This window comes from Carcharhinus amblyrhynchos, chromosome 25 (assembly GCF_965287045.1).
Source record: "Carcharhinus amblyrhynchos chromosome 25, sCarAmb.v2.hapA, whole genome shotgun sequence".
Lineage (NCBI taxonomy): Eukaryota > Metazoa > Chordata > Chondrichthyes > Carcharhiniformes > Carcharhinidae > Carcharhinus > Carcharhinus amblyrhynchos.
Window position 1 is genome coordinate 24,705,728 of NC_137348.1, and position 17,283 is coordinate 24,723,010.

At 44.3% G+C, this 17,283-nt stretch overlaps 1 protein-coding gene across 5 annotated transcripts in view; it reads right to left on the reverse strand.

The window, feature by feature from the left end:
• The window catches only part of cdk5rap2 (CDK5 regulatory subunit associated protein 2), a 117,934-nt gene extending 104,952 nt beyond the window's left edge, over window positions 1–12,982 (reverse strand). For all 5 annotated transcript variants that reach the window (XM_080212174.1, XM_080212177.1, XM_080212173.1 and 2 more), the window contains exon 1: window positions 12,684–12,982. In XM_080212174.1, the coding sequence (XP_080068300.1) occupies window positions 12,684–12,736 (53 nt within the window). In that variant the 5' untranslated portion in view covers window positions 12,737–12,982. The remainder of the gene's footprint in view (window positions 1–12,683) is intronic.
• Window positions 12,983–17,283: the final 4,301 nt, after the last annotated feature.

Genomic DNA, 17,283 nt, shown 5'->3' on the forward strand with positions numbered 1-17,283 from the left:
ATATATCACATGGTGTGGCTCCTGCTCTGACCAAGACTAGGCAGAGATATTCTAGAATTAGCTGTAAACATGCTGCTGTTCTACATGACTTGTGAATACATCTCTTGTTATTCACTAATGAAGTCTCTGAAAGTGCATCATTACAATCGTAATGAATGACGGAGCAGACTTAACGGATCTTATGGTCTCCTCCTGCTCCTATCACTTGTAATTTTGGCTGTACAGTGGTAACTGGCTATTGGTTCATTCCTATACAGATGCACCATAGAAAACATTCTTTCTGGTTGTATCACAGCTTAGTATGGCTCCTGCTCTGATCAAGATTGCAATAAACTACAAAAAGGGTTGTGAACGTAGCCCAGTCCATCATCAAACCAGTCTTCCATCCACTGGCTCCATCTACACTTTCTGCTGCCTCGGAAAAGCAGCCAGCATAATAAAGGATCCACACACCCCAAACATACTCTTTTCCACCTTCTTTCATCAGGAAAAAGTCTCAAAACTCTGAGATCACTTACCAACCGGTTCAAGAACAACTTCTTGTCCACTGCCATCACATTTTTGAATGGGCCCATCATATATTAAGCAGATCTTTTTCAACACCCTAACTATGACTGTAACAATACATTCTGCACCCTCTCCTTCCTTTTCTCCAATGTACTCTATGAACGGTATGCTTTGTCTATGTGGCAGGCAAGAAACAATACTTTTCACTATATCCCAATACATGTGTTAATAATAAATCAAATCAAAACATGTAGCATCTAGAACAGTTGCAATCATTTTCCCCACATAAGAAAGTGTGAACAACATAGTAAAACACACTCAAAAGTCCCACCGTTTGATTTCCAAAACTGTTTCACAACAAAGCTGCGTAAACAGACCAAGGCGAGGCTTTACTATCCTGATCGCATTGGATGAATTCGGCAATGGGGGTAGAAAATAACAACAGCAAAATCGCATTTTGTGTCGGTGTAAACTCATGATGCAATTTTCCTCTCCTCTTCTCCCCTGTCAATGACAGGGCACATTTCCCAACACTGAATGGCAAGAATATTATTATATGTTAATATATTCGAATAATCAGGCCCCGAGCACTGGGAACATCCCTCCCCGTAAAATGGGGAACAAAGAACAAAGAACAGTACAGCACAGGAAACAGGCCCTTCGGCCCTCCAAGCCTGTGCCGCTCACTGGTCCAACTAGACCATTCATTCGTATCCCTCCATTCCCAGTCTGCTCATGTGACTATCCAGATGAGACTTAAACGATCCCAGCCTGTCTGCCTCCACCACCCTACTTGGCAGCGCATTTCAGACCCCCACCACACTCTGTGTAAAAAACGTCCCTCTGATATCTGAGTTAAACCTCGCCCTTCTCACATTGAGCCCATGACCCCTCGTGATCGTCACAACCGACCTGGGAAAAAGCTTCCCACTGTTCACCCTATCTATACCCTTCATAATTTTGTACACCTCTATTAGGTCTCCCCTCATTCTTCGTCTTTCCAGGGAGAACAACCCCAGTCTACCCAATTGTTCCTCATAGCTAAGATCCTCCATACCAGGCAACATCCTGGTAAACCTCCTCTGCACTCTCTCCAAAGCCTCCACGTCCTTCTGGTAGTGTGGCGACCAGAACTGGACGCAGTACTTCAAATGTGGCCTAATAAGAACATAAGAAATAGGAGCAGGAGTAGGCCATCTAGCCCTTCGAGCCTGCTCCACCATTCAACAAGATCATGGCTGATCTGAAGTGTATCAGTTCCACTTTCCCGCTTTCTCCCCATAACCCTGAATTCCCTTGTCTATCAGAAACCTATCTACCCATGACTTAAATATATTCAGCGAGGTAGCCTCCACCACTTCAGTAGGCAGAGAATCAACGTTCTATACAGCTGCAACATCAGGCTCCAGTTTTTATACTCTATACCCCGTCCTATAAAGGCAAGCATGCCATATGCTTTCTTCACCACCTTCTCCACCTGTGCTGCCACCTTCAAGGATTTGTGGATTTGCACACCTAGGTCCCTCTGTGTTTCTATACTCTTGATGGTTCTGCCATTTCACCCTACATTAGTTCTACCAAAATGCATCACCTTGCATTTATCTGGATTAAATTCCATCTGCCATTTCTCCGCCCAATTTTCCAGCCTATCTATATCCTGCTGTATTGTCCGACAATGTTCATCGCTATCAGCAAGTCCAGCCATCTTTGTGTCATCCGCAAACTTACTGATCACACCAGTTACACCTTCTTCCAAATCATTTATATATATCACAAATAGCAGAGGTCCCAGTACAGAACCCTGCGGAACACCACTGGTCACAGACCTCCAGCCAGAAAAAGACCCTTCAACTGCTACCCTCTGTCTCCTGTGGCCAAGCCAGTTCTCTACCCATCTAGCCACCTCTCCTTGTATCCCATGAGCCTTAACCTTTTTCCACTAATGAGATTGTTCCATTCTAAATGTGCATACATCCTATCTCTAAGAATGCTCTCCAACAACTTCCCTACCACAGACATCAAGCTCACAGGCCTATAATTACCCGGTTATCCCTGCTACCCTTCTTAAATAACGCTACCACATTCGCTATTCTCCAATCCTCTGGGACCTCACCTGTGTCCAATGAAGAGACAAAGATTTCGGTCAGAGGCCCAGCAACTTCATCTCTTGTCTCCCTGAGTCTAGGATAGATGCCATCAGGCCCTGGGGATTTGTCAGTTTTAATGTTCCCTAAAAAACCTAACACTTCCTCCCTTGTAATGGAGATTTTCTCTAACGGGTCAAAACCTCCCTCCGAGACACTCCCAGTTAACACATCCCTCTCCTTTGTGAATACTGATGCAAAGTATTCATTTAGGATCTCCCCTATTCCCTTGGATTCTAAGCATAATTCACCTCCTTTGTCCCCGAGAGGTCTGATTATTTTCCCTGACAACTCTTTTGTTCCTAGCGTATGAATAAAATGCCTTAGGATTCTCCTTAATCCTGTCTGCCAAGAACATTTCTTGACCTCTTTGTGCCCTTCTAACTCCCCGTTAGAGTTCTTTCCTACTTCCTCTGTATTCCTCCAGCACTCCATCTGTTTTCAGTTGCCTGGACCTAATGTATGCCTCTCTTTTCTTTTTGATCAGATTCTCCTGAATTCAACCTCCGATTGGACAAGCTGGGAACAGCATGGGACTCAGAGTGCAGATCAGAGTGAGCACAGACAGCGAAGTAGTGGGGCCCAGGCCTGGAATAGAGCAGTGGGGGCCTTGGAGGGAGGGACAAATGTGTGTTTAAGAGACATAAGTGCATGAGAGAGGTGCAAATGTGTGCACCCGTGGCAGAAATAAGAGTGTGAGGGAGGTGCACATATGTGTATGAAAGAGAACTGAGAGTGTGTGAGAAACAGAGGATGTGTGTGTATCTGTGAGAGACAGAAAGAGAGAGAAAGGGAGAGAGAAAGACAGACAGAGAGGTGAGAATGTATGCGTGAAGACAATAATCCAATATTCTAGCAGCACTCTTCCCATTTGAACCAAAAAAAAATCAGCCTCCTATTAAAAATTAAAGATGCAAGTACATTTTCTAATGAGAATTTTAATGATGGTAAATGTATATGCGTAAGAAATAGAAAAGACTTCTATACAGTGTATAAAAACAATTTTTTTATGATTTCTTCACCTCAATAAGAATATTTCTCCTGGGTTCCTTCAGTACTCTTGCAAGGTCAAAGGGATTCCAAGACTGAAAAAGTTTGGGTAACCCTGGAGTACAGCATTTATGACATTCCAGAACAACTACCTGTAGTTACATAGTGCATTCAACATAGAAAAAAAATCTAATAACAAGGCAAGCTTGTTAGCTTGCAGTTAGCAATGGTTACAAACATAGGGAGGGGCAAAGCTACATAACGGTAGGTGAGCAAAATTTAGTGGGTGGGAAGAGTCAAAATGTTTACAGAAGGCAAGCAAGAGAGCTTTTAAACAGAGAAATCTGAAGATGAAAAGCATGGATGCAAGCTTCAACAGCTTATCAGCTGAGGTAGAGCTAATGGTAGGCAATAGAGGTAGGACAGTAGTCTTTTGTAATGGAGGAGAAAGTGGGCTGGAAGTTCAACTCTAGATAAAATAGTCCACTTCAACCGTAAAGTAACCGGGGAGAAAAGTGAACTCTGACAGGGTAGGATGCTCAAACATAAGCCTACTCAGCCCATCGACTCTGCATTGACTTTCCGAAAGAACACCTTCCTTAGGCCAACCTCCTCACTCTATTCCTATAACTCCAAGCATTTATTTTGGCACCTAACCTGCATATCTTGGACATTCCACTGTTTAATGAAAGGAAATTGTAGTCCATTCAAAACAAACATGTTGTTCTTAATAATAAATCAGATTAAATATTGAGGGAGCATAAATTGTTATGCAAAACCTGGATTAAGTGAGAACAAGGATTCATACTCTCACATGATATTAAATTAAGAAGTCTACAAAGGACAATTTTACCTAAATAACAAAAATGTTCGAAGTAGACGTCTAGATTTTTGTTAAGTATTTTACCTTTATTGTGCCAAGTATTTAGGTTTAGCTCTGGGCTATGTCTTAACTCACTTTACATAGAATTTCAACTGTCATTTTAGTCTGAACATAAATGGACAATGTGTCACGTATCAGCTTTCCCAGGAGACAGGAGGATGTCATGGGAATCCCACATGAATACTTTTAAATTAAATCCGTTGAGCGAGTTCCCCTGGTAACAGGGACGTAAGCCTTTGATAAGGCAGACCCAGAACTGGACCTGCAGAACTACTTAAGAACATAAGAAATAGGAGCAGGAAGAGGCCATCTAGCCCCTCGAGCTTGCCCCGCCATTCAATAAGATCATGGCTGATCTGAAGTGGCTCAGTTCCCGCTTTCTCCCCATAACCTTAATTCCCTTGCCTACCAAAAACCTATCTACCTGTGTCTTAAATATATTTAGCGAGGTAGCCTCCACCACTTCAACGGGCAGAGAATTCCAGAGATTCACCATCCTTTGAGTGAAGAAGTTCCTCCTCAACTCCGTTCTAAACTGCGCCCCCCCCATCTTGAGGCTGTGCCCTCTAGTCCTGCTGTCCTTTCTGAGCGGAAGAATCTCTTTACCTCGACCCTATCCATCCCCTTCATTATCTTATACGTCTCTATAAGATCCCCCCTCATCCTTCTAAACTCCAACGAGTACAGACCCAGTCTATTTAGTCTCTCTTCATAGTCCAACCCCTTCATCTCTGGTATCAGCCTAGTGAACCTCCTCTGCAGTCCCTCCAAGGCCAAAATATCCTTGTGCTACTTGTCCCAGGCAGGGACTAGTATGTATACACTACAGTAGTGGTTTTACTTTGCATTTTGTAAATAAACCCATTGAGCTTCTTGAGTTATTACATATAGATGTCTGCCTTGGCACAGTGTTTGGAGTGAGTCCTGAAGCCATCACCTCCTGACTGAGCCTGCATTATGTTCCTTTTGTCTGATATTTCAAATACTAGTCCCTGGACTAGTATTCCAGAGGCATAGGCTAACGTTCTTTGGGTTCAAATCCCACCACGGCAGCTGATGAAATTTAAATTCAATTAAGAAGCTGGAATTGAAAGCTAGTCTCAGTTACAGTGACCATGAAAACGTTGTCAATAGTCATAAAAATATCTGGTTCACTAACACCCTTTAAGAAAAGAAATCTGCCATTCTTCCCTATTCTGACCTACTTGTGACTTCATACCTACAGCAACGTGGTGTGGTTCTTAACTGCCCTCTGAAATGGCCTAGCAAGCCACTCAGTTCAAGGGCAATTGTGAATGGACAACAAATGCTGACTATGCCAGTGATGCCCACATCCCATGAAAGGATAAGAGTAAAAGAAATGTGAATTGAGAAGTTGTACTCAGGTCTGGTCTGTCTTTTCAGATGTATGTTAAGGATTCCATGACACGATTTAAGGAACAGCAGTGGATCTTGGCCAATATTTCTCAATTAAAATTGATAACTTATTTCATTTTTACGGTGCATCTCTGCACAAATGGGATGCTGTGTTTCTCTTCTACAACAACGATAACATATCAAACCTTGACAGTTCATTTCATAAAATGCAAGTAATTTAGATTTTAAAAGAAACAATTTGTCCCTTTACTACAATCAACCACGCATGAAGGTTTTAATTTCTTTCAGTCTGCTAACAGAATTTGCTTTTTCATTCTGAATGTCAGCCAAAATTGTGGGCAAAAGTCTGATGACATGTACACGTATAGCAGCCTAGTGTAGCAAAAGGTCTCAAATTTCATACTGCAGCAATAAAGTACAATCCTGCACTATTAGTGTCCCTCACATCTCTCAAGGCAAAAGAAAGCTTCACAAGATTCCCAACATCCAAAGCAATTTCTTTGACTTTTTTAAAAAATTATTTCTTGAGTTGCAAGTGTCACTTACAGCCAATAATTTTTGTCCATCTCAAATTACTTGAGAATGTGGTGAGACACCTTCTTGAACCACTGCAGTCCACGTGGATGTACGTATACCTATACTGCTGTTAGGAAGAGTGTCCCAGGATTTTGATCCAGCAACGATGAAGGAACAATGTCATTGTTCCAAGTTAGGATAGCGTGTGGCTTGGTTCTCATGCATCTGTTGCCCTTGTCTCTCTAGTTGAGGTTATGGCTGTGTAAGATGTTGTTAAAGGAGTCTTGGTAAGTTGCCGCAGTGCATCTTGTAAATGGTATACCTTGCTGCCCAACGGTGGTGAAGAGAGTAAATGTTTAAGTGGTAGATGGTGGTATTCAAGCTGACTGTTTTGCGATATCACATGGAGCAAACTGAATTGGCTCAAGACTGGTCACCTCAGGAGGAGGCAGAAATTCTGGCTGAAAATGGCTTCAAACACTCTGCCTTGAGCTTCCTGAGTGTTGTTGGAGACTCACCCAGGCAAGTGCAAAGTTTGTTATCACACTCTTGACTTGTGCAAGGTGACCAAGCTTTGGAACTTCGAAAGCGAGTTACTCGACATAGAATTCTAACATTTCCTTGCAGCCACAACATTTATGACACGTCCAGTTAAAGTCAAGGAGTGGCAAATGGTGCTGAACATAGTAAATATGATGAAAATATGTTGGGCCTAGGATATTCCCCTGACATACTCCTGTACTGATATCCTGGAGCTAAGGTGATTGACCTCCAATAACAACTACCATCCTCCTTTGCATTTGGTGTTACTGCGATCAGTGTAGAGTTTTCCCCCCGATTTCCGAAGACTCCAATCTTGCTTAATCTTGTTAAATGCCTTGACTGCAGGGGAAGTCATTTCCATCTCATTTCTGGAATTCAGTTTTTATGTTTGGACCAAGACTGCTACAAGCATTAAAGCTTGGGGAGCTCAAACTGAGCAGTCAGCAGGTCATTGCAGAGTAACTGCCATTTGATAGCATTGTTGACAATGTTTAAAATTACAGAATGACTACAGCTCAGGAGGAAGCTATTTTGCCCACTGTGTGTGCACAGGCCCTCTGAAGGAGTAATTTACCAAGCACCACTCCCTGGCCTTCTCCTGTAGCCCTGCACATTCTTCCTTTTCATATAATAATCCAATTCCTTCTTGAATGCCTCAACTGAACCTGCCTCCACCACACTCATTCCAGAACCAAACTACTCAGGGTGTGAAAAAGTTTTGCCTCATGTCTTTATTGCTTTTTTTGTCAATCACCTTAAATCTGTGCTCTCTTATTCTTAATCCTTACTTTCTATTACTTTTCTAATAGAGAGTAGACTGATGAGGTGGTCCCTGGTTGAACTGGATTTGTCCTGTTTTTTTGTGACACAACATATCATTGCAATTTTCCAAAATGTCAGGTAAATGCCAATATTATAGTCTGCCAGTGTTGTTCCAGTGCAGTTGGGATGCAGCTAGTTCTGAAACACATTAGAATAGCAAGGATGTTATCAGGGCCCACAGACTTTAACGTATTCAGTGTTTTCAATTGTTTCTTGATATCACGTGGAGTGAATTGAATTGGCTGAAAACTGTTGATCTCAGGAGGAGGCAGAAATGGATCATCCACTTGGCAGCATTGGTTGAAGATGGTTTCAAATGCTTCCTCACTAATGTGCTGGGCTCCCCCATCACAGAGGATGGAGATCTTTGTGGACCCTCCTCCTCTGGTTAGCTGTTTAATTTTCAATCACTATTCATGACTGATGTGACAGGACTGCAGAACTTTAATCTGATGCATTAGCTGCAGGATCGTTTAGTCCAAAGTGGGTTGCTTCTGCCGTTATGTATGCAGTCGTGTGTTGTAGCTTCACCAGGTTTCTGTCTCATTTTTAGGAATGCCTGCTGCTTCGAGCACGCTCTACATTGAGGTTGAATGCCTGCTGCTGATAGTCCATGGCAACTCATGGCTGCCCTAATTTGAATTTATCCTATTTAGCAGTAGTAATGTGAGGCAACATGATGAAGGGTGTTCTCACTGCAAAGGACTTCATCTTCATAAAGCTTGTGCAGTGGTCAATCCCACTAATGTTGTCATGCTGCAACAAGTAGATTGCTGAAGAAGACGTCAAGTAGGTTTTACCACTCTTGTTGGTTCACTCAACATCTGCTACAGATAGGTCCTTCAGGATGCAACCAGCACAGCTAGTACTTCATTTATTAGTGTCACAAATAGGCTTACATTAATACTGCAATGAAGTTACTGTGAAAATCCCCCCGTTGCCACACTCTGACACCTGTTCGGGTACACTGAGGGTAAATTTAGCATGGCCAATGGACCTAACCAGCATGTCTTTCGGACTGTAGGAGGAAACTGGAGCGTCCGGAGGAAACCAACGCAGACAGGAAGAAGGTGCATGTGGAGTTTGCACAGACAGTGACCCAAGCTGGGAATCGAACCTGGGTCCCTAGCGCTGTGAGGCAGCTGTGTTAACAATTATGCCACTGTGCTGCCCAGGTAATGGTGCTACAAAGCCACTTTTGATGATGGAGACTGAAGTTTCTCGCATTGAGTTCTTCCTATACAATTGCAACCTTAAGCGTTTCTTCCAAGTATGTTCAACTTGGAGGAGTATAGATTCATCAGCCGAGAGAGGGTGGTAATCAGCAGGAGGTTTGATCTAATCCATGAGACTTCACAGGGTCCAGTGTGAATTTTCAGGATTCCCATAGCCACTTCATCCCAACTGTATACTACATCACCTCCAGTGGATCTGGCATGCCAGGTCAAGACATACCCAAGGAAGATGATGATGAACATATCCAAGACATTGGCTGTGAAGCAATGTTTCATAGAACATAGAACATTACAGCACAGTACAGGCCCTTGGGCCCCCGATGTTGCGCCAACCAGCAGAACAAATCTAATGACCCTCTAACCTAAACTATTCCAAAGTTATCCATATGCCTATCCACTGACCATTTGAAAACCCTTAAAGTTGGCGAGTCCACAAGTGCTGCAGGCAGGGCATTCCATGCCTTACTACCCTCTGAGTAAAGAGCATACTTCTGACATCCATCCTAAAATTATCACCCCTCAATTTAAAGCTATGTCCCCTCATGTTAGCCATCACCATCTAAGGAAAAAGGCTCCACCCTATCTAATCCTCTGATCATCTTGTATGCCTCAATTAGGTCACCTCTTAACCTTCTTCTCATTAACAAAAACAACCTCAGTCCCTCAGCCTTTCCTCATAAGACCTTCCCACCATACCAGGCAACATCCTGGTAAACCTCCTCTGCACCCTTTCCAGTGCTTCCACATCTTTCTTATAATGCGGCGACCAGAACTGTATGCTATATTCCAAGTGCGGCCGCACCAGAGTTTTGTACAGTTGCAACATGATCTCACAGCTCCGAAATGCAATCCCTCTACCAATGAAAGCTAACACACCGTACGCCTTCTTAACAACTGTATCAACCTGGGTGCCAACTTTCAGAGATCTATGCACATGTACACCAAGATCTCTCTGCTCGTCGACACTACCAAGAGTCCTTCCATCAGCCCTATATTCTGTAATCCTATTACTCTTTCCAAAGTGAATCACCTCAACTTTTCCGCATTAAACTCCATTTGCCACCTCTCAGCCCAGCTCTGCAGCTTATCTATGTCCCTCTGCAAACTATAACATCCATCCTCACTGTCTACAACTCCTCCTTCAGTGAGTATGATTGCATGAAGTTGTCACTTAATTTGTCAGTGGGATTTATTTCCCAATTTTGGTATAAATCCCTAGATGTTAGTGAGAAAGACTTTGCACAGAGTCTGCTTTTGTTGTGTCTGGTAGCTCGGTCAAATAAGAAGTCCAACAGGTATATTTGGTAGCAAAAGCCAACAGGTATATTTGGTAGCAAAAGCCACTAGCTTTCGGAGCACTGCTCCTTCGTCAGGTAAGTGGGAGTTCTATTCACAAACAGGGCATATAAAGACACAAACTCAATTTACAAAATTGATTTACAAAATTTACAATTTACAAAATGTTGTAAGTAGAGTTTGTATCTTTATATGCCCTGTTTGTGAACAGAACTCCCACTTACCTGACGAAGGAGCAGCGCTCCGAAAGCTGGTGGCTTTTGCTATCAAATAAACCTGTTGGACTTTAACCTGGTATTGTGAGACTTCCTACTGTGTTTACCCAGTCCAACATCGGTATCTCCACATCGGCTCAGTCAATGCCAGATTATCCACTGGTTTTATTTTTATTCAATTTTCAGCAGCAGCTTAATAAAAGTGAGTGGTTAGCTAGGTGATAGGGTAACAAAGAGTCATGTTGTTTTGTGCCTGGAAGCACATTAGGCCAGACCAGGTAAGGCCAGTAGATTTCCTTCCCTAAAGGACACTTGTGGACCAGGTGAGATTTTACAACAATCCATTTACTTCATGAGGATTATCATTTCCCCCAACTCATGTCATCAGAGGATTAGTCTAGGCTTTGGTTTGCTTTCCCATTAACATTACCATAATGCCACCATACAATAACAATATTGGTTACGTGCGCAAAAACATTTTTCTGCTTCCACTGCTCTGGCAGCTGAGAACGAAAAGAGCAGCAACACCATGGGAACATCAGCAGCTCCAAGTTCTCTTTCATTACCCTGATTCGGGCACACACCAATCTTCTTTCATCATTGCTGTGTCAACATCCTGAAATTCCCTAACACTATTGTGAAGCACCAAAGGTTCAAAAAGCTGACTGACCACAATGTCAGGGCAACTAGGGATGATAAGTATAATCAAAGAATCCACACAATGCAGATCCAATACAATGCACACCAAATCTGCACCGATTCTCTCAAAGAACCTTCCATTCAGGTCTACACCTCTATCTATCTGCATGGCTAATCCACCTAACTGAAATTTTTGGACTGTCAGAGGAAACCAGAGCAGCCAGAAGAAATCCGTACAGACACAGGAGAACATGCAAACTCCACACACAATCACCCAAGGCCAGAATGGAACCTGGGTCCCTGGCATTGTGAAGCAGCAGTGTTAACCACTGTGCTGTCCCAAATAAATATGACTGTGAATATCAGCCACATCTCATGAATATATGTCATGTACAAGTTAAAACCCTGCTTCAACCCATCTCTATAATTTCTATGGACTGGCTCACTAATTGTTAGTAGCACAGTGCATTGTCAAGGTGACCAAGTATTATCTTTCACCACAAAAGGCAAGTAACTATCTAGTTACATTGATGTCTTCCCTCCTGTTATGTTGCATGTTTTGCAATAATACTAATCTAGTTTAACTTTCTTCAATTGTTATCAAGCTACAAAACACTGACACTCAAAAACGGTGGTCTATAATTTAATATAATTTACAGATAATACATACCAAAATAAACAAATTTGTTATAAGAAAATGTATCAATCTTTCCAATAGACAAAAACTTCCAATAAACAAAATACCCATGTTATCTGTTTTGTGATCAAATAACAAAATCAAAATCTGAACCAAACAAAAAGAACAAAAGTAAAATCTGAACCAAAATCTGAAAAATGCAGGAAAAACTCAGCAGGTCTGGCAGCATCTGTGGAGTGAAAGAGAGCGAGAAACAGTAACGTTTCTGACCCGTATGATTCTTCTTCAAAAAATGTTATCAGAAGGTAATCACATTTGTTAAAAGGCACACAAATCGGATAAGTACCGTTTGCATTTTCCTTAAAGATCAACAAAGGAATGCCAGGGCAATTACTTCCAGTTAACAAAGAGCAATCTGAAGATCAGTTCCTCATTACAAAACGGGCAAACAAACAATCGGATGTGCAGATTATCAGATTGACACAAGGAATACAATAGGAGTGATAGAGCATTGCCGTTCACAGGTCTCCAGTGCTGCTCGGATCCAGCAGTAGAGGATGGCCGGAGTACAGTCTGTCAGTTGGGAGCAGCCTGTGGGCTTTTCCCTTTACAGAGGCGTCCTGAATACAGACAGGGTATTGTTGGCAGGATCACCTTCCCGCCGCCGAGCAGGCAATCAGTGGACGTGAGCCCAGCAGCAGGACTGAATGACGGACAATCCTTCAGACCAACTAAATAACGTCCAAAATTCAAACTGGAGAGCAGCCCGCCTGCCCTTCCCTCCAGCCCCCGTCCCAAACACCAACTCCACACAACCATAGACAAACACACAGAGAGATCAACCTCATCCCGCACACTCCCCGGGCTCACAGCACCTACCTGCCGTCCAAATCTAAAGGTAAAGTCGGGTCTTCCCCAATAACCGAGTCCATCGCTGTAGCCGTTGCTTTTTTTAAATTCAGATTTCACTCGCTGTCAGGTCCCGGCCGTCGGGTTTGTCCGAAACCCGATGTCGCCCCTTTCCCTCACACCGGGTCTGGGATTGGGGTCGGGTCCTCAGACTGGATCCGGATTCAGAGCGAGTCCCGATCAGCCCGGTCCCCGTCCCGCTTCCACTCGCCTCCACGATCCAACCGCCGCCATGTTAACCGCCGCGCCGCATCATGGGAGCGGGCCAACCGACGGCGCCGCGCGTGCGCACAGGCACCCTGTCACCAGAGGGTGAGCTGGCAGAGAGAGGGAGTGAGGGAATAGAGAGAGGAATAAACTGAGAAGGGGGGGGGGGGGAGGGGGAAAGGGAAAGAGAGAGGGAGGGGAATAAACAGAGAGAGTGTGAAAGGGAGAGAGGGCAATAAACAGAGTGTGGGAAAGAGAGAGGGAATAAACAGAGGGGAATAAACAGAGAGACCGAGGGGAATAGAGAGAGAGAGGAATAAACAGAGAGAGGGAGAGAATAGAGAGAGTGTGGGAAAGAGAGAGGGAGAGGGGAATAAACAGGGAGAGGGGAATAAACGGAGAGAGGGAGAGGGGAATAAACAGAGTGTGGGGAATAGAGACAGAGGGGAATAAACAGAGAGGGATGGGAATAAAGAGAGAGGGGGGAATAAACAGAGAGAGAGGAATAAACAGAGGGGGGAATAGAGAGAGTGTGGGAAAGAGGAATAAACAGAGTGGGAAAGAGAGAGGAATAAACAGAGAGAGAGGGGAATAGAGAGAGTGTGGGAAAGAGAGAGGGAGATGGGAATAAACAGAGAGAGGGAGATGGGAATAAACAGAGAGAGGGAGATGGGAATAAACAGAGAGAGGGAGATGGGAATAAACAAAGAGAGGGAGAGGGGAATAAACAAAGAGAGGGAGAGGGGAATAAACAAAGAGAGGGAGAGGGGAATAAACAAAGAGAGGGAGAGGGGAGTAAACAAAGAGAGGGGAATAAACAGAGAGAGGGGAATAAACAGAGAGAGAGGGAGATGGGAATAAACAGAGAGAGAGGGAGATGGGAATAAACAAAGAGAGGGAGAGGGGAGTAAACAGAGAGAGGGAGATGGGAATAAACAAAGAGAGGGAGAGGGGAGTAAACAGAGAGAGAGGGAGATGGGAATAAACAGAGAGAGGGAGAGGGGAATAAACAGAGAGAGGGGAATAAACAGAGAGAGAGGGAGGGGAATAAACAGAGGGAGAGGGAAATAAACAGAGGGAGAGAGGAATAAACAGAGGGAGAGGGGAATAAACAGAGAGAGAGGGAGAGGGGAATAAACAGAGGGAGAGGGGAATAAACAGAGAGAGACAGAGGGGAATAAACAGAAAGAGAGACAGAGGGGAATAAACAGAGAGAGACAGAGGGGAATAAACAGAGAGAGAGACAGAAGGGAATAAACAGAGAGAGAGACAGAGGGGAATAAACAGAGAGAGAGACAGAGGGGAATAAACAGAGAGAGAGAGACAGAGGGGAATAAACAGAGAGAGAGAGACAGAGGGGAATAAACAGAGAGAGAGAGACAGAGGGGAATAAACAGAGAGAGAGAGACAGAGGGGAATAAACAGAGAGAGAGAGACAGAGGGGAATAAACAGAGAGAGAGACAGAGGGGAATAAACAGAGAGAGAGACAGAGGGGAATAAACAGAGAGAGAGACAGAGGGGAATAAATAGAGAGACAGAGGGGAATAAACAGAGTGTGGGAAAGAGAAAGGGAGAGGGGAATAGAGACAGAGGGGAATAAACAGAGAGAGAGAGGAATAAACAGAGAGAGAGAGGAATAAACAGAGAGGGGGGGAATAGAGAGAGTGTGGGAAAGAGAGAGGGAGGGGGAATAGAGATAGTGTGAGGGAGAGAGTATGAGGGACAGAGTGAATAAACAGAGTGTGGGAAAGAGAGAGAGAGAAAGGGGAATAAACAGTGTGGGAAAGAGAGAGAAAGGGGAATAAACAGAGAGAATGTGGGAAAGAGAGAGAGACTATGTGAGGGAGGGAGGAATAAACAGACAGGGTGTGGGAAAGAGAGAGAGACTATGTGGGGGAGAGAGGAGTAAACAGAGTGTGGGAAAGAGGGAGAGAGTGAGGAAAAGGGGAATAAACAGAATGTGGGAAAGAGAGAGGAAGAGTGTGAGGGAAAGGGAAATAAACAGAGTGTGGGAAAGAGAGAGTGTGTGAGAGAAAGGGGAATAAACAATGTGGGAAAGAGAGAGTGTGTGAGGAAAAGGAATAAATAGAGTTGGAAAGAGAGAGAGTTTGAGAAAAGGGGAATAAACAAGAGTGTGGGAAAAAGGGAGAGTGTGAGGGAAAGGGGAATAAACAGATAATAAACTGAGAGCAAAAGTGAAATAAATAGAGAGAGTGGGCAAGAGAGAGGGGAATAAACTGAGAGAAAATTAGAGAAAATAAATTGAGAGAGTGTGGGAGAGGGAGAGATAAATAAATAGTGAATGAGTGAGGGAAAGAGTAAGTGGAAGAGAGACAGGAATAAACTGAGAGAATGAGTGAGAGAAAGAGAGATGGAGAGAAATAAACAGAGAGATAAACTGAGAGGGAATGAGTGAGGGAGAGAGAATGGGGGAGGGAGAGATAAACTGACAGACTGAGAGTGTGGGAGATAAACTGAGAGAAAGAGAGAGAGGGAGAAATAGAGAGAGGGAGGTAGAAACTGAGAGAGAATGAATGAGGGAGAGCAATAAGCAGAGAGAATGAGTGAGAGAAAGGGGAATAAATTGAGAGAATGTGAGCAAAAGAGAGCGAAATCGACAGAGAAAGAGGGCAATAAACTGAGTGAATTAGTGAGAGTGAAAGAGTGTGTGAGAGAGACAGACACTGGAGGAAGGTTGTGTGGAGAGAAAGTAAAAGCAATAGGGATAGAATAAGAAAGAGTGGGAGGGAGACAGAGTGTATGAGAGAGATGGATACGTTGTGGGGGGTGGGTAAGAGTGAGTGAAAGACTAGGCGAGAGATAAAGATTATGGGAGAAAGAGTGAAGTATCTGGGAGGGAGAGAGTGAGTAGGAGAGAAGAGAATGGACAATAGAGAATGGGAGGGAGTGAATGGGTGTGGGTCTGTGGGGGAGAGAGACAGGGGAGGGAGGGGGGAAGAAAGCAGGAGGGATGTTGCTGAGCACAAGAGATTCTGGTCTTTAAATGGCTGGCAGCTACCTGTAGGCGAGACAGATACAAGAAGTGGGGAGGGGGTGGAGGTGGGGTGGGGGGAGAGAGACTGGTACAGGGCTTAGAGAAATAGAGAAAGACAATGAATGAAGGGGGTGAGGAGACAGAAGGAGGGGAGAGAGAGAGGTGGATTGTGGGAGAGGAGACAGTGATTGGGCGAGCGATAGAGAGTAGATAAATAGATGGAGGTAAGGGTAGATAAGAAATGGAGGAAAACCATTGACTGATAGGAAGGGAGGCCAGAAGATACAGGCCATTGGGTGTGGGAAGAAAATATGAGAACAGGAAGAGAGAGAGGAAGATGGGGTTCCATTGGAATTGGTACTGTAAATGGAGGAACAGGAGCTGAGAGAGAGAAAAGGAGAGTGTCAGTGGGATTGGAATTGAAAGGAGGGAACCGAGTGCAGGGTGTCGAAATTTGCTGATGACACCAAGATTGGGGGAAAGGCAAATTGTGCGGAGGGTGTGGAGAGTCTGCAGAAGGATCTAGATAGGCTGGGCGAATGGGCCAGGAAATGGCAAATGGAATTTAATGTTGGCAAGTGTGAGGTGGTCCACTTTGGTAGGAAGAATGGTAGGAAGGACTATTACTTACGTGGCGAAAAACTGCAGCAGGCGATGGTGCAGAGGGACCTCGGGGTCCTTGTGCATGAGTCGCAAAAACCCAGCTTGCAGGTGCAGCAGGTGGTCAGGAAGGCGAATGGGATGCTGGCCTTCATAGCGAGGGGGATTGAATATAAAAGTAGGGAGGTCTTGCTGCAGCTGTATAGGGCATTGGTGAGGCCGCAGCTGGAGTACTGTGTGCAGTTTTGGGCGCCGCACCTGCGCAAGGATATTTTGGCCCTGGAGGGAGTGCAGAGGAGGTTTACTAGGCTGATACCGGAGTTGAGGGGATTGAGCTATGAGGAGAGGCTGAATAAACTAGGCTTGTACTCGTTAGAGTTTAGAAGAATGAGGGGAGATCTCATTGAGACGTATAAGATGATGAATGGGATGGATAGGATAGAGGTGGAGAGACTCTTCCCGCTCAAAAAAGACAGTAGGACTAGGGGGCACAGCCTCAAGATAAAGGGGGGGGGGTGCGGTTTAGAACGGAGTTGAGGAGGAACTTCTTCACTCAAAGGGTGGTGAATCTCTGGAATTCTCTGCCCGTTGAAGTGGTGGAGGCTGCCTCGCTAAATATTTTTAAGAAGCGGGTTGATGGGTTCTTGATAAGAGAGGGGATTAAGGGTTATGGGGAGAGGGCGGGAAAGTGGAACTGAGCCACAACAGATCAGCCATGATCTTATTGAATGGCGGGGCAGGCTCAAAGGGCTAGATGGCCTACTCCT